The sequence below is a fragment of the Hemitrygon akajei genome, chromosome 9 (genome assembly GCF_048418815.1).
Source record: "Hemitrygon akajei chromosome 9, sHemAka1.3, whole genome shotgun sequence".
Taxonomy (NCBI): domain Eukaryota; kingdom Metazoa; phylum Chordata; class Chondrichthyes; order Myliobatiformes; family Dasyatidae; genus Hemitrygon; species Hemitrygon akajei.
In genome coordinates, this window is record NC_133132.1 from 49,405,391 (window position 1) to 49,431,668 (window position 26,278).

The following is a 26,278-nucleotide window of genomic DNA, read 5'->3' on the forward strand; positions in this document are numbered from 1 at the left end:
CACCCCTCTATTCTGAGGCTGTGACCTCTGATCTTAGACTCTCCCACCATAGCAAACAGCCTCACCACATCCACTCTACCAAGGCCTTTCACTATTCCTTAGATTTCAATGAAATCATCCCTCATTCTTCTGAACTTCAGTGAATACAGGCCCAGAGCCATCAAACGCTCTTCATATGATAAGCCATTCAATCCTGGAATCATTTTCGTGAATCTTCTTTAAACTCTCTCCAGTTTTAACACATCCTTTCTAAGATAAGGGGCCCAAACCTGCTCCAAGTGAGGCCTCACCAGTGCTTTATAAAGTCTCAACATTACTTCCTTGCTTTATATTCTAGTCCTCTTGAAATGAATGCTAACATTGCATTTACTTTCCTCCCCACAGACTCAACCTGCCAATTAACCTTTAGAGAATCCTGCACAAGAACTCGCAAGTCCCTTGGCAACTCAGATTTTTTGTATTTTCTCTCCATTTAGAAAATAGTCAACCCTTTCCTTTCTTCTACCAAAATGCATGGCCACACACTTCCCAAACTGTATTCCATCTGTCATTTCTTTGCCAATCATCCTAATGTCTAAGACCTTCTTTAGCCTCTTTACTTCTTTAAAACTACCTGCCCCTCAACTTATCTTCATATCGTCTGCAATAAAGTCATCAAGTCATCCAAATCATTGATAGATAAACAAAGAATTAGTCCCAACACAGACCCCTGAGGAACATCACTACCCACCAGCAGCCAGCCAGAAAAGGCTCCCTGTATTCCCATTCTTTGCCTCCTGCTAATCAGCCACTGCTTTATCCATGCTCGAATTGTTCCTGTAATACCATAGGTTCGTAGCTTGCTAAGCAGCCTTGTGTGTGGTACCTTGTCTAAGGCCTTTTGAAAACCCACGTACACAACACTAACTGATTCTCCTTGTCTACCCTGCTTGCTATTTTTTCAAAGAATTCCTACAGACTTGTCCAGCAAGACTTTCCCTTGAGGAAACCATGCCGACTACCACCTATTTTATCGTGTGCCTCCAATGCCCTGACACCCCATCCTTGAATATTGAATCCAACATCTTCTCAACCACTGAGGTCAAACTAACTGGCCTATAGTTTCTTTTCTCCTACTTCTCTCTCTCTCTGCTTGAAGAGTAGAGTAATATTTGCAATTTTCCAGTCTACCAGAACCATTTGAGAATCTAGTGATTCTTGAAAGATCATGACTAATGCCTCCAAAAATCTCTTCAGCTATCTCTCTCAGAACCCTGGGGCATACACCTTCTGGTCCAGATGACTTATCTACCTTCAGATCTTTCAGTTTCCCAAGAATCTTCTCTCTAGTTATGATAACTTTTCACACTTCATGCCCTGACACCTGGAACTTCCACAGTGAAGACTGATGCAAAAGCCTTATTCATTTTGTCTGCCATTTTGTTGCCCACCCCCCAATTACTACCTCTCCAGCACAGTTTTCCAGTGGTTCAATATCCACTCTCGCCTCCCTTACACTTCATGTATCTCAAAAAACTTTTGGTATCCAAATCCTCTAACTTCCCACTAATTTTTGCTCTATTATATGTCCTATCTTTGGCCTTCATGTTGACTTTGGCTTCTCTTGTAAGCCACAGTTGTGTCATCTTTCCTTTAGAATACTTCCTCCTCTCTGGGATACAACCCCTTAACCCTTTTCCCCTTCCTGACTGACACCTAATTTCTTGTTTCTTGCACCTTGGGTGTAACTACCTCTCTATGTCATATCACATCTTCAACCTCCTGAACGATCTGGAGTTCTTTCGGTTCCAGCTCCAACTCCTTAATGCGGTTTATTAGAAGCTGCAGCTGAATGCACTTCTCGCAGTTATATTGATTAAGGATACTGGAGGTCCCCCTGCCTTCTCACATCCCATAAGAGGAGCACTGTACTATCCTGCCTGGCATCTCTACTGTCCTATCTGAGCAGATACAAAAAGGAGGAAAAAACTTGAGCTTTTCTTTCTCTGAGTAAAGCCTCTCTTCACTGAAGCCTTGAAGAACTAAAGCCTTTTTATCACCACCCTGACTCTGTCCACTCAGACAACAGCTGTTGCAACAATAGCCACTGCGCTTGCCCCTGCCTTCCTTTAACTTACTCTTACTAATCAATCCCAAACGCCGATTGGTCGCTGGTCAACGCTCTATCATGCTGCCTAGAACCACTGCTGCCTTTTGTACTCGGGCAGTGGACCTGATTGCGCTTCTCTCCAAACTTTTAACACATCTTCACAGAATCCTTCAGTAACAATATCTCCTGCTAAAGATACGGTGCCCACAAACAAAATTTTGCAACAAAAGAGATCTGACCAAAGCTCTGTAGAACTATACACATTATTATTTTAAAGGAGACCTTCAATTAACTTTTCTGACAATTTAAGTTATTTTGATGGAGCAAGCTATTTAAACTCTTGTGCCTGGTGATGCTTCAGTTAAGTACTCTGAAATGGAAAGGATATTACATAGTCAAGCTGTTCAGTTGTACCCATCAAGATTCAATCAGTAATGTCAAGTCAAGGCAATAATAGTCCATGAAGGACTATTCCACAAAGGCATAAAAGTCACTCAATTTAAGAAAACCTTACATGCATTTTAAGGATAAAACTAGACAAACCTGTAGCACTGAAATCAGATTCAGACAATCAATCTTGCAAAGTCTTCGTGAATATTTGTGGATGTGCCAAATTTGCCTCCCCACCCCCCCACCCCCCGAGAGCAATTTGCAGAACTGGGACTAAGAAAATGGTTTGATAACCCCATGCAGTTAAGCTGCTAATTTAGAATTATACAACAGCTTAAGACTTCAAATTAAATGCATTCAATTGAAGAACCAGGCATCTCCACCATCTAAGATATATTTGGCCCATGGGCAGGATGGACCTATAAGAGGTATCAACACAGAGATAAAGGGAGGAGTCGCAGCCTTGTGAATCTAGACAAGCTCAAAAACCACATGGAATCTCATGTTATTGAGAAACCTCTGCAACGATATTTGATTACTATTAGTATCCTCCTTCAGCTGTGAATCAGTACTCAGTTTAAACACTATTCGGAAGCACAAAATTAAGAAATCATTCTTCGGGGAGGGGGGAAGAATTTTAAAGTGCAAGAGTATCCCACTGGCATCACTTCTGATTGTACTAGCCTTGTACAAGAACAGGATGCATCAGATACTGAGGGAAGCAATATGTTCTCGCCATTATGACAGATTAATCTGTGATGAGGGTACTAGTTGCTATAATCACTACACACTCCTTATGGAAGCATTCCCTACTTCCAAATAAATGACACTTCTGATTAGGCACTCCCAGAAGACAAACTTGATTAATTGATCTACCATTAAAACCTACCTATGCAAGAATCACCGTGGGAAGGTGGGTGTAAGCAGGCAAGTTGCATTTCACCACAATAACATATCACACTCCACTTTACCAGCATGACAAGTGATCAATCCTACTTCAGGAAAGTTCTAGAAGTGTGTAAAAAAACATCTCCAGCCATTACTCAAAAGTGCTAATTCATCAAATCTACACTCTAGAAATACATGCACGCTAAACAAAAGAAAGCAATTGCAACATTTGAAAAGGCATTTGGACATTTATTTGAATTGGAGAATAGAGGGACATGGGTAAAAATGGGACTAACATTGATATCATCACATTTCCCATGGATGAGTTGGGCCAAAGTGCCTGTTTCTGTGCTGACTATGAAATATTATATCCAATTAATCAAAGTTCTGAATACACGATGCATCAAGCAGCGAATGGTCACAGACAATTAAACAGAGATATTTGCATTCTTTCTAATGGATAGCAGAAGCACCATGAATGCAAAAGACAAAGCTGAGAACTAACCCATCTTCAACCAAAAGTGCCAAATACATCCTGGATTGAAGGAATCACATTAGGTGTGAGACTTCATTCCATATTATGAGTAGCAGCAGCACTGGATACAGCAAAAGAATAAAGTCCCGATGACACTGTAGCTAATAACATTCAGATACCATGCAGTTCCAGTACAGATGGAACAGATGTGCCTAGAGTAGAAAACTACCCTCAGCAAGATATATCAATGACACCAGTGCTGACCTAGTCTACACTATCAAGGTCCCACATAAGAACCTGTTTCTAAGATGTTAGAGCATATATGTCAAACTCAAGGCCCGCGGGCCAAATTCGGCCTGCGGTGGAATTATCTTTGGCCCGCGAGGTATGGCGTATGATATGGCTAATGCTGAGTTTATTCAGGTACCAGGTTTTCAGGGTTTTTAGTGTTTATTCGGCAGTCTTCTTCATAAGAAACGGAATTTGTAAAGTGAAACACTTTGTAGTTATAGCAGAGACTGCGACACATGAGAGCAGGCTGAAAAAACGGAGGCAACGAAAGCTGCGTTCGCACGCGTCCGACTGATCCGGCCCGCATGAAGCTGCATTTTGCTCAATCCGGCCCGTGACCTAAAATGAGTTTGACACCCCTGTGTTAGAGCCTATAACTGAGGACAAACTGGGGCCAAAATGCCAATGGGGATAGGAGCTAGAGTGATGCTTTTGTGATGGGAAACTAGGGGCGAATAGAATACCATTGGATTGGTGCTGGAAGATACACCAATTGTGCATTTTAGAAAGGTAATGAAATCAATCAACCATGATCCTGATCCTACTTTCATTATGTTATGATTAGCATTTACTAAACACTGCTTCCTTCAAAACTGTAGCAGTTCTAGGCTCTGTATTTTAGCAAAGATGCACAGGGCTTAGAGGGTACTGAGGGATTTAACAACCAACTCCAAGGAAGCAAGGATTTGAATTCATGGGAAAATTTGAGTCAAGAGTGCTTCCTGCACCGAAAAGGTTGATGTTCTTAAGGATGTACTTAAAATAATGAAGGGTGTAGGTGGAGGAAACTTAGAGATGCTGAATGAAAGTAATGTAAAATAAACTGGAAAAAAATGACACCTGCAAAATATTTCACCTTTAAGTGATCAGGGTCAGGAACACATAGCCAGGGGTAATAGGGGTGCAGGCAGATTTATTCAAGAAAACCTGATAAATGCCTGAAAACAAAGAATTTGCTAAACTGATAAAGACTAGCTGTGGCAAGAACAGAAATAACAGCCCATTAGTCAAACCTTTAGTGCAGAAAAGGCATACATTTCTTCCAGCACCAATATTTCCAATTATTTTAAATTGTCCAAAAAAGGTGATACACTAGAAATGTTAGTGCACATGATAAATGAGTAATTTATAAACGAGTCATGACCTAAAATTAGAAAATACTATGATCATAGCTAAAAAAAATCTAGCAATAAAATTCTGTATTGAGGAATAAATTTTAAATTTTAAAATTCAAAAAATAATGCAAATAAAAAGGCAAACTGGACAAATAAAAGACAAAGGAGAATGTTCCCAGAAAAATACAGAAAACAAGGAAACAAAAGTTTCAATACCCAAGATAATCATGGGAGAAAGTGGATGATATCAGGAGTTACAATATGTCAGTCGAGCATTCCCTTTCCAAACACTTGGAAAGACCTGCCCATAATTGGCTTGGTGGTAGGAGTCAGAGGGTGATAGTAGGGAGTATTGTTCTTCCAGACCGGAAGCCAATAATCAGTATGCTGCAGAAATCTGTGACTAGTTCATTGCTGTTTATCATTCATGTTAATGATATAACCATATAACAATTACAGCACAGAAACAGGCCATCTCAGCCCTACTAGTCCGTGCCGAATGCTTACTCTCACCCAGTCCCACCAACCTGCACTCAGCCCATAACCCTCCATTCCTTTCCTGTCCATATGCCTATCCAATTTTTTTTAAATTTTTAAAAAATGACAGTATCAAACCTGCCTCTACCAGTACCACTTCTACTGGAAGTTTGTTCCACATTGATTGGATGGGAATGTAGGTGACATAGTTAGCAAGTCTGTAGATGACTCCAAATTTGGTACTAAAGTGGATCTAGGTGAACTGGAAAAGTGGGCTGAGAAATGGCAGATGGAATTTAACTTGTGCAAAATGTTACATTTCTGTCAGTTAAGCTCATGCAGGATGTAAATGTGGTCCTGGAGTGTGTCGCAGGACATTTACAGGTACAAGTACATAGAATGAAGTGGCAACAGGTAGATGATAGGGGCCAGAACAGAAGCATTTGCTACACCCAACTTCCTTACTCTAGGCACTAAGAACAGAAGATGGGATGTTCTGTTAGATCACACTTACAGTTTGTATGTTATTCTGGTCGTCCACTTTTAGGAAAGACATCAAGATGGGATGCCACTGTACCACAGCAGTTAGTGCAACACTATTACAACCCAGGGCGTCAGAGTTCAGAGTTCAATTCTGTGTGCTCTGTAAGCAAGTCCATATATTCCTTCCCATATGCAAGTGGATTTCCTCCAAGTGCTCCAGTTTCCTCTACAGTCCAAAGACATACCAGTTAGCAGATTAATTAGTCATTGTAAATTGTTCTGTGATTAGGACAGGGTTAAATAGGTAGGTTGCTGGGCAGCACAGCTCTGTGGGCCAGAATAGCCTGTTCCGCATTATATCTCTGTTAAAATATGGAAAAAGTAAGATTTATGAGGATACTACTGGCATGGGAGGGACTGAGGTATACGGAGAGATTGAACAGGCAGCTTCCCCTCACCCCCACAGCATAACAGACTGAGGGGTAATAACACGACTGAAGTGACCTATAACTTAAAAGTTAGCAAGGATTAGACAGTGTTTATGCACAAGCTGATACAGGGTAAAATAACCTCAAGAATAACGGAGGGGAAGTGAATATTGACCTCATCATAAATGCATGTCTTCTATAAATAAATGAACTGGTGTCAACTCAATATCTGTTTGTCACTTACAAGTTGTAGCCACATCCACAATTGCTTACTTTAATAAGCATTGGAATATCCAGCCAAGTTCAGTAAACCAAATCATGTGCATGCAGAAAACACAACATGCAGAGAAGGTCATATAACTAGCCCATATACTGATGGCATCCCTCCCTTCATTCTGAAGGCAATTAATCAACAATGTCAGCTGCACAGGAAGTGACAGTGCTGTGGTCAGCAATCATTAATATGGCATTGGAGCTGTGTTTAACCACACAGTCATAAATATAAAGTGAGTACAGCAAGAAGCTAAGCACACAACCTTGTGGTTCAGGTGTGCCGATGGAGATTGTAAAGATATTTTTGCCAATCTAGACTGAGGCCCGCAAGTGAGGAAATCAAGGATCCATCTGCAAAATTAGGTATTGAGACCAAAGTCTTGAAGCTTATCGATCAGTTTTGAGGGTATAGTGGTATTGAATGCCATGCTTAGTCAATAGAGAGCACCCTGATGTATGCACCTTTGCTGTCCAGATATTCCAGAGCTGAGTGAAGAGCCAATGAAATGACATCTGACATTGAATGGCAGCAGATCCAAGTTATTTCTTAGGCAGGACTTGATATTCTTCAACACCAACCTCTCAAAGCACTTCATCACAGTTATTGAGGCAGGTTACCACGTTCTTCTTAGGCACTGGTATAATTGAAGCCATAAGACCACAAGACATAGGAGCAGAATTAGGCTATTCAGCCCAGAGTCCGCTCTGCCATTTCATCATGGCTGATCCCGGATCACATTCAACCCCTTACACCTACCCTCTCACCATATCCCTTGATGCCCTGACCAATCAGGAATCTATCAACTTCCGCTTTAAATATACCACAGACTTGGCCTCCACCATAGTCTGTGGCAGAGATTTCCATAGGTTCACCACTCGTTGGCTAAAAAAGTCCTCCCTACTTCAGTTATATGAGGTCGCCCCTCAATTTTGAGGCTCTGCTTTCTAGTTCTGGATATCCCCACCAGAGGAAACATCCTCTCCACATCAACCTTACCCATTTCTTTCAACATTCGGTAGATATCAGTGAGATCCCCATATATTCTTCTAAATTCCAATCAGTACAGGCCTAAAGCTGCCAAACTTTCCTCATATGTTAACTCTTCCATTCTCAGAATCATCCTCGTGAACCTCCTCTGGACATTCTCCAGTGACAATACATCTTTTCAGAGATATGGAGCCCAAAACTGTTGACAATACTCTAAAGAGGCCTGACTAGTGTCTTAATCTTCAGCATTATCTCTTTGTTTTTATATTCTAATCCCCTTGAAATAAATGCCCGCATTGTATTTGCCCTCTTTACCACAGACTCAACCTGCAAATTAACCTGCTGGGAGTCTTGTAGGAGGACTCCTAAGCCCCTGTGCACCTTAATATTTGAATTTCCACCCCATTCAGATAATAGTCTGCACTATCATTCCTTTTACCAAAATGCATTATCATACATTTCCCAATACTGTATTCCATCTGCCACTTTTCTGCCCATTCTTCCAATCTGTCTATGTCCTGCTGCTGCAACTGCATTGCTTCCTGAGTACTATCTACACCTCCACAAACTTTGTCACAAAGCCATCAATTCCACTATCTAGATCATTGACAAACAATGTGAGAAGTAGCGGTCGCAATACTGATACCTTGAGGAACACCACTATTCACTGGCAGCCAACCAGAAATGCCCCATTTATTCCCACCCACTGCCTCATGCCCGTCAGTCATTCCTCTATCCATGCCAGTACATTTTCTGTAACACCATAGGATTTTATCTTGTTAAGCAGCCTCGTGTGTTGCACCTTATCAAATGTTTTCTGAAAATCTAAGTAAATGGCATTCACTGCCTCTTCTTTGTCCACCCTACTTCTTACTTCTTCAAAGAACTCCTAACAGACTTGTCAGGCAAGGTTTCCCTTTACAGAAATCATGCTGAAGCAGGTGGGGTACCACAGACTGCCAAAGCGAGAGTATAAAGATACTGGGGAACTCTCGAGCCAGTTGGTCAGCACAGGTCTTTCTGCTCGGCCAAGTATCCAATCTGGGCCGGATGCTTTACGTAGGTTCACTGTCCTGAAGGATGCTCATGTCAGCCCCAGAAAGTGAAATCACAGGGTCATCAGGGGTTGTGGGAGTGTGTGAAGGTTTCTCCAAAGCAAGCATAGAAAGCATTGAGTTGACCTGGGAGCGAAGTTTTGTCACTGGGTTTCACTTTCTAAGAGGTAATAACATTCAAGGCACTTGCTAAGGATTGTATGAGGGGTGATTGATAAGTTTGTGGCCTAAGGTAGGAGTCAATTTTAGAAAACCTAGCACATTTATTTTTCAACATGGTCCCCTCCTACATTTACACACTTAGTCCAATGGTCATGGAGCATATGCATCCCTTCTTTGTAGAAGTCGGCGTCTTGGACCTCCAGAAGTGGTCCACAGCATGGGGTGATTGGTAAGTTCATGGCCTAAGGTAGGAGATGGGTTATTAACTTCAAACTTTCTGCATAATCACTCAAAGAGTTGAACTGCATGTGCATATAACAAGAGCTGTATCTACCTTAGATCATGAACTTATCAATCACCCCTGCTTTGGACCACTTCTGGAGGTCCAAGACACCGACTTCTACAAAGAAAGGATCCATATACTCCACGACCGCTGGACTAAGTGTGTAAATGTAGGAGAAGACCATGTTGAAAAATAAATGTCCTAGGTTTTCTAAAATTGACGCTTCCTACCTTAGGCCACGAACTTATCAATCACCCCTCGTAATGAACTTTGGCAAATTCTGTTCCCATGTCATTATTTGCTTAAAGACTCCTAATGCCTGGCTGCTTCAGCTCTCCAGAATTTCTACCCATCTTCCACAATTATGGTTTAAAAGGATCAAGAAAAATCTAATTTTCTCAATTTACTTAACTTGAAACATCATTTAAGCTTTGGCGTAAAAGAAACCCTATACAAGATTAACAGCAAATACTGCCATGTCCTTCAACTTAAATTACTCTTTATCCAAGTCAGTGTGGTAATCAGAAACTTGCAGCAACGCAAGCCATTTGGCACATCATGCCCATTCTGGCTGTGTGTAACCATATTTTATTATACCTCCAAGCCTTGCAATTTACAGTTCTTCCAGTGTTCATTCAGGTATCTTTTAGAACAGGGGTTCCCAACCTGGGGTCCACGGATCCCTTGGTTATTGCTAAGGGTTCATGGCATAAAAAAGGATGGGAATCCCCATTTTAGAAGACATTTCTGCCTAAACAAACCATTCTGATGGTTCATCCCCAGAATTTGCCCATAGTTGATTCCAATCCTTCACTATCCTGCCAGTTGGGGGTGGGGTGGGAAATCCTTCTGGACTTCAATCAACTAAATCCATGTTGCTACTTCTCTACTTTTTTTTGGTCATGTGAATCCTTGATATCTTCATTTGTGCCTTTAAGTCAGGGCTGAAATATTTCATTAAATATATTGATAACCCTAGTCCAGACAACCTAATCTCAAACAAAATACTCAAGCTCAAAACATCCTTGTAAATGCTCCCTACCCTCTTTTGCCTCATTTATGTAAACATTCACCTTGTAAATAACAGAAGGAAACAAAAATCAAAACACTATCAAGATGATCGATAGCTCACATAGAATAAACAACTTATCTTACTGGCAGAAAAGGAATGCTAGCACAGAAAGTCAATGCCGAATTTAATATATCTTTTAAAATCTTGCAGATGGTTTAACTGAATGTATGGTGCTGCACATGAACACCATATTCATGTTACTCTGAAGTACAGAAATTATGCCTCAGTGACCATTTCTTTCTACTAGCAAATGTACTGGCCCAACCAAGCAATGAAATGTTCATCACTCAGCTGACACTTCCATGGATAACTGATTGACTGATACAGGTTTAGACAATTGTCTGCCACATTCATTACAATAGTGACCTTAACATCCATTAAACAGGCTACATGTTATCTGCAGGACAACTTGCAGCAGATGGTATGGTTGAGTAGCTGCCTAGTCTTTTGTAGGGATGCCAAAGTTAATTCTGATACCCAAGGGGCTGTCCAAGTCAGCAAATTGCAACTCTGGTCCAAGGAAAGACCACATTTAAACACATGGACAGTCACATCTGTTCTCCATATCTGCCAAGATCTGTCTGTGTTCTTTCAAATTGGAGGGCATCATTGGAACTTCCCATTCTGCTGTTTCTGGCTGATGCAAACAACCTAGCAGCTGGAGAATGGATACTGCAGACTTAAAAACAGCAGAAAATGGCAATACTGGTGTAGATAAAAAAAACAGTTGAACTCATTTAATACAGCAAGAAAGGAACACTACAAATGCAAGTTGTTTAGAGGGGCTAACTCATGGGGAGACATGCTTTGTGTAGCATAAGTAGTACTGATGATTAACAGGGCACTAAGCTGATGTTCTTCTCTGCCATAAAATGTACATGCTGCGTTTCAGATTCATGGGGTGTGGGCCCGATTCCAATTAATGCACTTACTAGTAGTGCAGCTTCACAAGAGGGGTCATACTACATTAACATCACTATTTGCTGTGAGTATTATGAACAGGGAAATGCAAGCAATTAGGCAATGGGGAGGGAAGAGTTCACAATAAAGTAATCCTTCTACACAATAGCCTTGCCCTTTCCTTTTTAAAAAGATTGTCAGTAACCTCTATTTTCTTTCATTGTTCCTGAAAACTTAGTAGATGGTAGGCATTTTTCTTTTCTGCAATAATAATATGCTAAAATTACATCTTCTAATAATCTGTAAGGTCTTTTAAATTTCATGCTGCAATATATTTCTTTATTCTCTTCATCCTTGCAATCCTCCAAAGTTCATTTGACCTATATCAGAAGCTCCTGGTTTAACTCATGTTTGCTCACTAGCCTTTTAGAAGCATCATTGCAAATGGGTCCAAAATAGCACTGCTTTTTTTTGTGAAAATTAGGCAGCTGCATTTAGTAACCAGCAAATATCCAGATTGTTGATGCAGTTACTTGTTTAAATTGCCTAGCTTCCCTAGTGGGATGCAAATACGTCTGCAAGAAGTAAGTTGCAAAATCAATTTAGAATAAAATAATTAGTATTGACCACAAAACCAGTAGACCATCTGAAAGCCCAACCAACTTACTAATGCTCTTCATGGAAGAAACTTCGAGCTAAAATGTGATCATTTAGCTTCAATTTCCTTCCATGAACAGCATTCAGTCACTCTGAAATAGCCCAGCAAGTTTTTATTCAAGGGTTTTTAGGGATTGATAATATTGGCTTTGTCATTGGCTTGCACAACCTGTCAACAATTAAAATCCAATGCAACAGACAATTTAACAATAAATTTGACCCATGAACACCTCAAGTGTGTCAGCTGTAACTGGGATATACCCATTTTATAATATTCTTTTTCTACAGCCAAACGACACAAAAATAACCTAATCCCAGGTGCCCATTAATGTGGGGGTAAAAGAGCCAATTGTAAATATGACAGAAGCTCGCCGCTCAATTATTTTTCTTGAACTGGTGAGAAATTACAAAGCACAGAGGTCTTCTTGGACATGTAACTCTGAGATAGAAGGCCAAGTGTCATTGTGCTTTAAAAATTACTTTAACACATCAAAAATTGCATTAAAATTCTGGCAGTGTTAATAACTCTGTATGGAAGAACTTAAGCACAACACTCAAGCACTGCATGTTGGTTTGGCGAAACTACAAGGTCAAAGCAATATGCACAACCAGTTGTATTACTTATTCTGCTAATAAATCTGGCACCTCAATTAAAAAAACCAATTTCAAATAAATTAAATGATTGGGTTATCAAACATTCAAATACAAAATAACCATTTTGAATGCCAAATAGTTGTCTTTTAATTGAACAAAATTTGCCTTTAAACAAATTAGATCGTGATGTACACACCAAATAATGAAAAGTTGAAAGATGTATAAATGCATTTTAAAATAGTGGTAAATTTTCACCTGGATTGCATATATTGGACAAGTAAATAAAATGCCTGCTTGATTTTAGTAGAGACCCAAATCTTAAGCCCTTTTTTAGAATCTATTAAGCAATCAACATGTATTATTGTGCCACTGATTAGCAACCTTATTGCTTATTTTGTCTTGGAAATGCACAAAATTTTATTCAAACTTTATGACAAACAACTCCTGCAAGGTCTAGTAGGTTTATTGATAACATTATAGAAATCTGAAAGGAGCAGTGCCGGTGGTCATACTTAGGAATGAAGTCTATTTAGCGTGGAGTATTTCCACGTGCTCCAGCTTGGGTGGTGGACAAAGTCAGAGCATAAATGGAAACCCATTTCCAGTGAGCCATACTAAAACACAAAGTAGTCGAGAATATCAATCACAGCTCAAAATAATGCAATCTATTCTCAGGCTTCTATATTTACTGGCTTTGAAAAAAATCTTGGGTTCATAATAATGAAACTCAACTGAATGTTAAAAAACCTGGCATCTCCTTTCCTGCAGATGGGCTATGGGCTACAGCTAATAGACATCACGAACAAGTGTTTCAATGAAGAGAACATTAACCCCTCTTGGGACATTCTCAATTAATGCACATAGAAAAAGTTAAAGACAACTACCAAGGACAGCAAAACCATCTGAACTGCAGACTTGGGTCCCAAGCTTAGCCATCAGACAGAGTATTAGCACACCAGTATGCAAGAATTACTCAACCACCTAGGTGCTGTAGTTTACAGCTGGGCCCCATAAAGCCCTGAATCTGCCACCTTAAGCATCCTATTCTCATCTTAGAATTGAAAAAAAATGTAAAATTGTAACAGTTGGAATAGAAACTATATAGTGTGACATATGAAAGTGGCTTCACAAACATGAGCAGATCTGCAGATGCTGGAAATCCAAAGTAGCACACACAAAATGCTGGAGGAACTCAGCAGGTCAGGCAGCATTTATGTAGAAGAGTGAACAGTCCATTTCTGGACCGAGACCTTTCATCTGACTTATTTTCAGTCCTGATGAAGAGTCTTGGGCCGAAACATTGACTCTACTCTTTTCCATAGATGCTGCCTGACTTGCTAAGTTCCTCCAGCATCTTGTGTGTGCTACTATCTAGGCCATTTGTTAACTTGGTTGAACAAGACACTAATCACATGAATTACATCCGTAGTAATACCCCCTTGCAAAAGGTGGTGATTGACAAATTATAGGGTGAAGGTTGTTTTATGTTAAAAGTATTAACTAGAATTATGCAGATCATCAAAAATTAGGTTGTGTTGGGAAGGAACAGTGTCACAGATATACACTTGATCTGTAGGTAGATATAACCAACCTCATGATACTACTTAATCTATTGATCCTCCGCCTTCTTCACTCACTCACCAGGAGTTCTCCCTCACTGCAGGACAAAGCAGAACATCACTACTGTCTTGACATGTCTCCAAAACTGCACCCGTTAGAAAATACAAGATTGATCCAAATACCAGTTTGTTATTTCAGTGCAGTGCAATTCCCATCATGGTTGAACTGTTATAACAACAAACAAATGTATCACTATCAAATGTGGGAAGTGGGATGTCAGGCAAAAGTGCAAGGTTGACCAGGAGAGGTTACAATAGCCATACTTGCAAGAGGATTCCCCACACTGGCTGAAATTCCACATGCCTTTCTACCATGCACATTAGCGGTAAAATCAGAATATGCTTTCCCCACAGTGGAAATCTGCAACGCATGAGGTCAGTCAGTCTTTTGAACTTGAAAATCAAAATCCAACAGGTTTTTAATTTAAATATATCAAATGATGCAGAGCAATGAAGAACAGTTAGATAAAGGTTAGCCATGTTGTAAATGAATGGAGGGACAGTCTCAAGGTTCAATGTGCTTTCAAGTTCTCACTCTCAAGGCTCTAAAAACACATGGGGAATGTAACGGACATCATAAATCCCAACAACCCATACTTTATTACCCACTTTATCTTCCTGCATAAAGTGAGTAATGTCATGGGCATTTCCAGTTCCAGCATAAATGCTTATTGTGCATGTCCATTCATAGCTGCAATAAAGTAGAGGCAGTGCAAATTGTGGTTTTACACCAAACCAGACTGCAAAACTATAAGTGCATTTACCTCCACCACACCAAACTCAGTCCCAGCCACCTCAATCCTGGTAAAAAACAGCTGATCGCAACAGGCTGCAGAGCTGTTGTGACAAGTGACAACAACAAAACCAGGTGTTTGTTTTTTTTAAAAAACAAACAGCCACCCTACCTGCTTTGCTGACCCAAAGACTGCCTGCAGCAACTATACCCATTCAGCTTTTCTGAAACCAAAAGCTGACCGATACCAATCTGCTATGAAAAGGAATGAAACTGAAAAAAATCCCACCAGTTCTCCTTTAGCCTTCCAAATATTATCTAAAGAATTTTCTTGCTAAATACCATTAGTAACGAATATTCTAATCATTAATGAAGCCTTATCCTACACTTATCCCACACAGTAAGTGCCAAGAACATGGGTTGATAGGAATCCACCAGGTAACTTGCAGCTGCACTCCCACGTCCAAGACACAAATCTGATCCCTAGTAGGGTCAGATGAGCAAAATCTGCTCCCAATGATAAAAGCAACACACCTGTCAGCATTCCCCACATTCCACTCTTATAAAAAGTCGTGAAGCATAGGATAAGGCTTCTTTGGACATTGTCACACCTTGATAATAAAATGCTGTAAAGAGCATCAATCAGATGGGGGGGGGGGACTACACAAAATTTAGGGACTGTGCAAAAACTATGGTTTCCTTTTTTTCCCCAAAAGTTCACGGCACAAAACCTGACAAAAAAAAACTATAAACCATTCAGCCTACCTTCCTTCTAAACTAATGCACAACTAGTTGAAGATTTACCTCCCTCGATCATATAGAACAGGAAACCTATAGAACAATGACTTTTTTTAAAAAAAAAATGCCTTGCAAGGACCCCAAGTGAATTATTTCCCAATTTGTCTCTCAGCTGCCGCCTCAACAGCTATTCCCGGGTGTCTTCTTCCCAAATTCATTCTTAAATTAGACCACTTGTCCCGTATCTATGGTGTGATATAGAAGCATCATCCTTGAGGCATTCCTTTGGTAGGAAAAGGGTGAAAGGAATGGACACTACTAGGCGGACATGGGGAAAGCGGAACTGAACGTCCGAATCATTACCAACAGAAATCCACTGCGCTATCGCCCCCTCCCCAGATGAAGAGAATCATATGGCATCACTGACAAACTGCAGGCACCAGCATGTTTCACAGTAGCAGAGAGGGGAAGGAGCAGGCGGGTACCCTCCCCACCCCGGCAACCACTTACACGATCTCGTCGTTCTCGAACTGCAGCTCGCCGGTCGTGTCTTCGAAGTCCTCGCCGCCGCCGCGCGCGCTGCCCTCCATCGTGCGGTACGGCACGAGCACGGTGCCGCGCGCCCCCGAGGCGCGCACCACCTTCACCTCCATCACGCCCACGCTCTCGCTCACGTGCATCACCTTCTCCTCGAAGCTGAAGATACCGGCGTGGTCGTCGTCGAAGATGGTGACGTTGGCCGTGCTGGGCGCCACCAGGCACGCGATCTCCGAGACGGCGCAGGCGCCGGACGTCGCTACGTGATTGGCGGCGGCGGCGGCGGTGCTGCTGGCGGTGGTTGTGACGGCAGCGCTGGTCACGGACGCTGCGTCGTTGTTGCTCTCTCCCGTCACGCCGGCCGCTGGCGGCTGCGCTGCCGACCCGGCTTTCGGCGACGGCGCGTGCGCGGGTGCCGGCGCAGCCACGGCCACGCCGCCCACGCGCAGGTTGCTGAGGTGCACACAGAAGTTCTCGTCCTCCTCGAAAATGTCGTCGTCGATAATCCCCACCAGGATCTCCTTCTGGGTCTCGCCCGGCTTGAAGACCAAGCTGCCTTCGGTGAACTCGTAGTCGGAGCCGGCGTTGGCAGTGCCGTCCTCGGTGCGGTAGTCGACCGTCACCGTGTTGGTCAGGTCGCCACCCCGGCGCACGACGGTCAGCGCCACCGAGCCGCAGTTCTCCAGGCACTGGTAACTGCCGGGGTCGAAGTAGATGCGGCTGACCGGCCCTTCGTCCACCTCAGGCCGCACCTCGTGCATGGACACGGCCTTGCGCGCCTGGTCCGCGGCGTGCCGCTTGAGGATATTGCCGGCGCCGATCATGAGGCGGGTGGCCTGGATGCGGTAGAAGGCGCGGCTCTTGGCCTGCTGGCTCAGCACCTGGTAGTTAGCCAGCTCGATCAGCTGCTCCATCTCCTTGTCGGGGTGTTTCTGCTTCAGCTCCTTCAGGATGCGCGCCATTTCCCGCCGGGACTCCTCCTCTTGGTCCTTGGCGCCCCCCGCCACCGTCACCACCGCCTCGGGCATTTCGGCCTCGCCGCCAATGGCGGCGGCCGCTGTTGCTACTTCGTGCGAGTTGAGCATCTTGCCATCCATCTCGATGTCGGCCTTGCTGGGCCGGTCGCCTTCGGTCTCCACGATGACGCCGCGGTGGCGGCCCGCTCGGTACTTCTTATAGACGTACTTGTAGAAGAGTAGGCGGCGGTCGGCCACCCAGGCGAACATAACACAGACCGGGAAGAAGACGAGGGTGAGCAGACCCTCCCACAGCTCCACCACGCCGGGGGAGATGACGGCCAGGATGAGGTAGAGCCAGGCGTAGGCGAAAATGCTCCATGCGGCCGTGACGAAGAAGACACGCAGGTGTTTGATGCGCCGCACCTCGCCGTCGGGCACCACGTACACGCAGATGGCAATGATCACGAAGGTGTTGAAGGCGGCGCTACCCACGATGGTGCTGGGCCCCAGTTCGCCGGCGTGGAAGCCGTGACCGCACACTTCGATGACTGAGAGCAGGATCTCGGGCGCCGACGAGCCGAGCGCCATCAGCGTGAGGTTGGACACTGTCTCGTTCCACAGGCGCACGGTGGTGGTGCTGGTCTCGCCATTGGGTCTCTTTACCGTGATCTCCCTCTCTTGCGAGGTGATCACCTCGATCGAGGACATGAAACGGTCCGCTACGATGGACACACCCAGGAACATGTAGATCAGCGCCACGAAGTAGACGATGGCCCGGGCTACCTTGTCGCCGACGGCAGGGTCCTGCGGGTACCACACGGGCAAGATCACGCCCTCTTTGCACTTGTAGGTACCGCCGCAGTTGGACGAGTTGCTCTCGGCTCCGGGCACTTTCTCCGTTTTTACTTCTTGAAGGCAAGTGAACAGGATCGCCAGTGTAAACCCAGCATTCATTACGGGCGAACAAGGCGCCGCTTTCCACGACCTTAGCATGGTGGTTCTCGAAAGGAATCCAGCTTCAATCTAGATACAACCAAACAAAAAAAAATCAGTGAATTTCTGTACAAGGCTATGCGGGAATAACTCGCCATCTAATGAATGGTGTTCCGGATTTTACAAAAACACAGATGGGCGAATAACAGGGTTAATCTAACCGATGATTGTATTATCACACATGTATTTCAACGCAAAACGTAACATTTCCCTTTATATTTTCAACAAACCTGACTAATAAAGCAAGACCAGAGACCCAGTCCCTCCGTATCATGAGGAATGAAAGTCCGACTCCATTCATTAGCCTAACTATGGTGTCATCAAACATTTGCTAAAATATTACTGTACCGTACATTCAAAAATGAGCAAAGTCACGTATGTCAGTTACAATGTTACAACAATAATCACAAAACGCACCGGGCTTCCCTTCTCAAAGCCATTCGGTCAATTTAATTTCCTGGGTCACTTTCCTTACACACTACACAGCTCTCTTTCCACCCCCTACATTTAAAATAAACGCCACGGCATGATGATATTTCCGTGCATGTAATCGTTTTCCCCTTTTAAAAGAAATACCTGAAAATTGAGTGGTCGAACTCCAGCCGGGGACCTGGATTTTTAATCAGGTCTGTGATAAATATCAAAATGATTTGCAAAAGAAAATAAATTCCATAAAAAAAAATTCTACATCCTGTAAAACAAGCCGAACATACCACAGCGTTCAATCGGTGGTTCCTGGATCTGACGTCCACTTGCCTTCGCCTTGCTTGCAAATCAGTAGAACGATTTTACCATTATAGCTTTCGAGAAAAATAAACGAGCTAAATGAAACCCGCTAGATCTCGCGTTTAGTCACAGCTACAGAGGGTGCCAATCGGTCTCATACTGGAGAAAATATTAATCGTTATTGAAGAAAGTACGAAGCTGAGATCAAGCCTAGCAGATGTGGAATGGTCAAAGTTTCTCCGCATTATGTTTTCATTATTATGCGTAGAGCATTTCTGCGTAATATAACTGTGTTCACCGAGCATCCGAGTACTGTGCAACCCGAGCACTACGGCTGTCTAAGGCAATTACTATTTTCCGATTTCTGATCGTGAGAAAGCCCAGGCTTGCAGTGCATCATGGGCGCCTTGCCAGTATTCTTATCTCCGACCGACCCACCTACTTCATTGATCATTCTGCTGGCCGTCTTAAAGAGGAACCATCTCCAGCGAGCTCGGGAAGTAGAAGTGAGAGGGAAAAATAGAACTGCTTTAGCAATAAAGCTTATATATATATATAAAATCTGCCTTTCGGAAAGCCCAGATTAATGCAAACAAATTAACATATCGCGTTTTCTATTCGTAATTTTACGGAACACCTTTAGTGTTCGAATCTGCTGTTATTACCTTATTTGGTACTAGGAAGACTCGTCAGGCTATAATATACTGAAATATAGAGCAACCATCCGCTGTTCGGCTAGTATAAAACTACCTCCATCTCCAAATGTATGTCTCAGCAGTTGTAGTACAAGATTGAACCATTAATCGAACTGCCTCATTGAGCCCATTTTTTTTTCATCGGCAGATTTTGTGTGCATTTACACATAATGCACTTAAAAAAATTAAATATTGAGTGCATCACGCAAATGGCATGCTAGCTATGTAACTTTACATGCATCTGGAGGACTTTATTAGGAAGACTTGGTTACATTAATGAACAGCAAGTTATAGGAAATGTAGTTGTCAATCAATAACTTGTTGCTATTGCATCCTGATCTGCATTACTTTAATTCCTAAGGTCAATAATTGTGGAAACTAAATTGCACTTTAACTGGCTAACATACTAAGTGACTAAAACATTGCATTTGTTTGTCCTTGGAACAAGTTTCCAAATAATGGTAGGAATAGTTAGATATTATTAATATCATACATCTTAGATATGTCTATACAACTTAAAGATATACTAAAATGGCCGGCACAATTGATAATTATGCAAGAAATATTGTGGATTGGCAAGGCAAAATATAGGAAATGCCATGAAGGTACGCAGTTTGTCTTTGATATATAGTACCCAAGGAATAACAGCCAGCAAGTCACTTTTTGATAAAAGCTAACTTGAAATGGCATTGCTTTTTTTTTATCAGATTCTTTTGAGCAAAGGTAAAAACCCACTATTTAACATAATGATTTAGAGATTATTTCATTGGTGCATATGTAATTAATCTATGCAGCTGATGCATTTTTGGGTGATAGGAAACAAATGATTATTTTCTCATTGCTAGTGAAAATCTTTGTTCCATTTTCTATGCATTATGCGATTGTATATAAATACATACATTTAGAGGGTAAACAATGACCAGCAACCACCGGGTCTTGCCCTACTAGATGCTTATGGGATCAAGCCCCATTCTAGAAATTATAACTACAATCCCTGTATTGGTCAAGCCACATTAGTATATCCTGTTGTACTCCATTTAAGAAAGCAATTTATAGATCAACCAATATCACTAAATTATCTGGTCAGTACCCCTGGGCTTTGCACATGCTGGCTGCAATATTTTCCTAAAACACACTGACACACTTCCCCATTATTTTCACTGAAGAACATAACAGTTTTAGTATCAATAACTAACAAAGCAATTAGTTTACTCTACTATACTTACACCAATTGAAGAAGTTATCCAGCTAGGCCCACACTCAGTTATCCAGGTAACTTCCAGACTTAAATTAGTTTCCACCAGTCTTATAGTTAGCATTTTCCACTAACAACTGACCAGAAAACAATGATCCATTTCTTTTGACAATTAACTTATATTTTGAAGAAATTTTACAAACTCCCGGTAGAAGTTTAACAAATTAATTTTCTCTTCTTCAAGGAGGATAATCCCACTGTCTATATTGCCTTCATATTACTGTGCCATTATAGTCATCTTACTGAAACTATGATATTCCATGCCGCACCTTTGAAAAAATGAGTCGGATAATGTCTAGCCAATGCTATCAAATGAAGTTAACATTAATTCTTTGACTCCACCTTTACATATGTAATGAATGCAGCACTCTCTTACTGCCACCTTTGAAGATTGTGTCATGGTTTCTCTGATAGCTCACTTACAAGTATTGCTTGGTATACCTCACCCATTCAGCAGGGAAGAATTCCTACTAATGCTTTAATTTCACACTTCTGGGACTCTGTTTGCAAGATTGCTTTTTTTCTTATATACTCCTGTCATGCCAACATCTTTCTCAATGAATCATGTTTACTTCTTTTGATTTTGGTAAACTTTGAGGTTATGGCTTATATCTCTGGCCATGTCATTCATACATATCAACATGCAACACCTTAATCTAATTAGTTTGGTGTGGAATACAAACACTGAACTTGGCCACAATTCATTGCTGTTTTTACATTCTATTCCTTAAACAGTTTTTTTCACATTCAATATCAGTACCACCATCTTCAGTGATGTCTCTTTCACAAGCCAGATATGGGGATGTAGACTAATGATTGCACAATATGCAATTGCAAATCTGCAGAAAAGTATCCCATGCACCTAGATCTTAAGACTCCAATTTGAGGTGCCAAGAAGCAGTTTACATTTAGACATGCAAAGCAATGGCCAACATCTCTACACAAGATTTGAAACCATGACTATCATTAATATCTCAAGGTCAAATATAGTCCGGGCACCCTGGAACAGGCAACTCTCCCAACTTCTCAAAATGGTCACACCATCTAACAGGCACATTAAAAAAAAACCCTGCATATTAGCTCCAAAAATAAGCCAATAAGAATGGTATCCAATCTGTCATAAACATTAGCATCACAAATGTTCCAATGATTAAAGTATATTGCATTTGCTTGCAAAGATTTTTTAATGACAGAACATACCAAATCTTCAATTTAACATTAAAAATAAGACAAAGAAACCAAGTATATTTAAAGCATTACCATCTGCAAGTTATATACTAATGGAATTGGAAATATTTGATTCCTTCATTGTGAATGGGGCTATCTTGCTGGAATTCTGCATCTAACCATCCTTTAACTCATTCACCACCTTCTCAAATGACATGGGGGTAGACCATTAACCCTAGTCTTGTAGTAATATTGACATCCAGTAAATTAATAAAAACCTATCCCTTTGATTTCATGAGCCAACATCTAGATTCAGTGACTTCAAATGTCTTTCACAAGTACACATACAAATTATATGATTCCTAAGGCTGTCATAGCCAGGGGTGACAGTGGGGACAAGCTCCTACTACCGATAAAGAGCTCCAAATAGCATGCGTCTCTAACAGCCTCTGACAACCAAGTCCAACTCGTTCCCTTCACATGTAGCTTAGCTACTAGGCCCAGCAGAACTGTTTCTACTGACAAGAGAAGGAGCAAAGGCGGACCACTGGCACCTCAAAACAAGTTGCTTCAGGCAGATGTGGCTCATCAGATTTGGATGGCAGCCCAACTAGGAGAAGGAAAACTCTGATTTTAAACTTATGCTGCCTTGCAGCCATATCCCCCCATGGGAAAGGCTTTGGGAGTAAACCCCAAGAAAGAAATCCAGAGCTGGGGTCCCTAAGGCAGTCTGATGTTATTTACAACTTCACTCTGGCAACCTCTGTGATGACATGGGTGCCAAGCTGTATCAGCACTTGCCATTCCCTTGGACTACATCAGTGACGTGGAGAGGGGGAACCCGCTGCATGGGCAACAGCCAGTTCTTCAATTCTTCCCACCCAGGCTTGCACCCTGGGAAGGACACAGTCCACCAGAAGCACAAACTCATGCTCCCCTGGGAACGACGGTTGCCTATACAAATTATTAATTCTGATGAAGGCTCTCGGCCTGAAATGTTGACTGTTGATTCCTTTCCATAGCTGTTGCCTGACCCGCTGAGTTTCTCCAGCATTTTGTGTGTGTTGCTTGGATTCCAACATCTGCAGATGTTCTCGTATTTGTATTAATTGTCCTATCTCATTTGGGAGTCTTCTTCATCACTAGGATTAGTGTGAAGATTAGTACCAAACAAAACTTCCGTTTGTTTTTCAGTTCCTTGTAAAGTCACATTCTAGAGCTGTTTGCCCTAAAACGGCAAGCTACTTATTAAAAAATATGGATGCATGCTGGGAAATTGTGCTTTAATCCCTTAAAACTGCACCCTAATCCATAAAGCACTATGTGGTTAATTTGCTCCGTCACTAACCAACACTTAATGGTTCATAGATAACATACATCAGTATACAAATACTGGTTTCCATTGCAATAGATCAGTTGTCTGTTCTATTTCTATCTGATATCCCTTTGTTCAAAATGATATGCCTTTCTATTGAGTCAGTAGACAATAGTGAGAAGCAAGTCAAGCAGCTGCAGTCTCTTTAAAAATTTAGTAAAATGATGTAATAGTAATATTTTAGAACATACTTCCGGCACTGTCATCTGAGAAGCTCAGAATTTAAGAGTATTATTTTTATTTACATAAACAAGGACAATGAAGCCTCTCAAACCAATCATACTCATCGAAGCTTCAAGTCCAATAATTAAAGTAATTCACTTGTTTTAAGGTTTATTCATTGATTAATGAAGTCCAGTTTTTTTGCTTGTCTAGAATTGATAAATAACCCTGGTGCACACCCTCAATTTGGCCATATTGGAATGTTATTTTACATTTCAGTGACCAAATTTTTCAAAGAAGAAAGCTAGTTTAATGATCAACAATTCCAGTCAGAGAGGCCAAAAAAAAATCAGTTGGCTGGCATATTTTGGAAATATATATACTCTAGGTTAAAATATGCAACCGTTGTAATGAATCTTTAGGCTGGAAAATATTTGCAAGCTGTATTATTACAAAGTAATCATGGCCTCCTACAAGTCCACAAACTGTTGTATAGTAAATGCTCTGCCTGACCCAATGGCAAAAGCAAGATTGTTTATACCATTTACTACGACACTGACATTCTTAAAGTTCTTTGAAGGAAAGATTGTTAGAGGCAGCTTTAGATTTGCTAAGTTCTTATTGACAATTATGGTTTTTAGTTTATTTGAATGCCATCTCACTCCTTTCTTGGCAACTAGCGTCATCACCAATAGAACAATGTTCTGAGCATCACACACAAAATGCTGCAGGAACTAAAGTCAGGAGGAACCTTGAGGGTCGGAGGACAACTATTAATGTTGCACCCCAGCTGTCTACGTGATATGCTAGACCAGGGCAGTACGATATGGAGAGCAAGCTGTTGCCCATGTAGCAGCCTCCCCCTCTCTACACAGCTGTGATTCCAAAGGCATGGCAGAAACCAGTACAGTTTGGCACCAGCAGTATTGCAGGAGTTGCCGGTCAGGGTTCAATTCAGCATAGGACTGGCTTAGAGACTCCAGTTTCAGATTCTCCCTAGTGGTTTATACCCAAAGCTTTCCCTGTGAATGGGTACAGCCACAAAACAGTGGAGGTTTGAGGTCAGAATTTTCTTTCTTTAAGATAAGCTGCTTACCGCAGCTAATGAGCCCCATTTGCCCAAAGTGACTGGTTTTAAGGCTCCAGTAACCCACGTTTACCCCCATCTCCTGTCAGTAGAAATGGTTCTGCCGAGCTTAGTAGTGAAGCCACGTGAAAGCCAGGAGCTGGACTTGGTTGACAGAGGCTATTTGAGATGTATATCACTGGGAGCATTTAATAGGTAATGGAAGCTTATCCCCACTACTGCTCCCAGCTATAACAACCTTAAGAAACCAACCTATGGAGTGGAGAAAAACAGTTAATGTTTCAGACTGGAAAGAAAGGTGGCATTAATCAGAAAAAAAGAAATGCAGGAAGCAGGGAGGGGAAGGAGTACAATTTAGTAGGTGATAGGTGAGGCGGAAGTGGGGATGAAGTGAGATGTTGGGAAGGGCTAGATGGAAGAGATAAAGAGCTGTAGAAGAAATCTAGTTGGAGAGGTTAACGGAGCATAGAAGAATGGGAGGGAGGAGGGTAACCAGAGGGAGATGATGGGTAGTTGAGAAGAGGTGGCCACTTTATTATTCTTGTTCCTGCTAGCTTGTACTCCCTCTGTTCCCCCCACCACCACCATTTTCTGCTTTCTACCCCTTTCCCTTCCAGTCCTGATGGAGGGTCTTGGTCCAAAATATTGACTGTTTATTCCCGTCCTAAATATACAACAAGATGGAGACAAGAGCATCTGAATCTGAAGCAACAAGCTATCTGTTGGAGGAACTTGGCAAGTCAAGCAGTATCGGGGTGGGGAGGGAATTGTGGATATTTCAGGTTGAAACCCTGCAACAGCACAAAGTGTCCATTCTTTCCTGTTTAACCTGTTCCCTTTGCAGTAAAGACTCTGCCAGGTATCTAGCTCCAAGAACAATTACTGCATATGTCATGAAGACTCAACTTGCATGAAATCTGGTAGTTCTAAATGGGCTTTCAGTGAGTTTACACACATTCATTGCAATATAGAATCACAGGCTAACTTTAAGGGATTTTACATTCAGACTCAGACATGTATTTTTGCAATAACAAATTTAAACTTTGCTCTCAAAGTGATAGTCATATAGTAAATAAATGACACTTCAGTGCACCTCGTCTACATCAACATCAACAACTTCCACGACGCTTGTAGGCTGCCCCAGCAAATCTTTGAATTGCGTTAGTTGTTGATGCAAATGATGCAGTTCACGATATGTTTTGATGTACATGTGACAAGTACAGCTAGTCTAATCTCTATCACTGTGAAATTTATATACCTCTATCAGGTTACTCCCTGCTTCCTTCAGGCCAAAGAAAACAAACCCAGCCCTTCCAGTCTCTCTCCATAACTAAAGATTTCCTCTGCACTTTCTCTAGTGAAACCGCATCTTTCATGTTGTGTAGAGCCAGGATTGCACAGAATACTCCCAAGTTTAGTCTTAACTAATACTTTGTAAAGTTGCAACTTAACTTCAACTTTAATATATTAGGCCCTTACCTACGAAGACTAACCCGTCATATCAGTATTCCACCAAGGTCGTGAGGGATTACAACCAGAGGCCATGGGTTAAGGGTGAAAGGTACAAAGTTTAAGGGGAACATGTGGGCAGCACAAATCTTCACTCAGAGGG

At 41.9% G+C, this 26,278-nt stretch overlaps 1 protein-coding gene across 8 annotated transcripts in view; it reads right to left on the reverse strand.

Annotated features, from left to right (window-relative positions):
* Positions 1-26,278, reverse strand: part of LOC140733095 (sodium/calcium exchanger 1-like) — a 225,677-nt gene that overhangs the window by 195,927 nt on the left and 3,472 nt on the right. For 6 of the 8 annotated variants that reach the window (XM_073055944.1, XM_073055948.1, XM_073055947.1 and 3 more), the window contains one exon: positions 16,221-18,229. In XM_073055944.1, coding sequence (XP_072912045.1) covers positions 16,221-18,199 — 1,979 coding nt within the window. In that variant the 5' untranslated portion in view covers positions 18,200-18,229. The other 2 variants (XM_073055942.1, XM_073055945.1) reach the window with 2 other exon arrangements.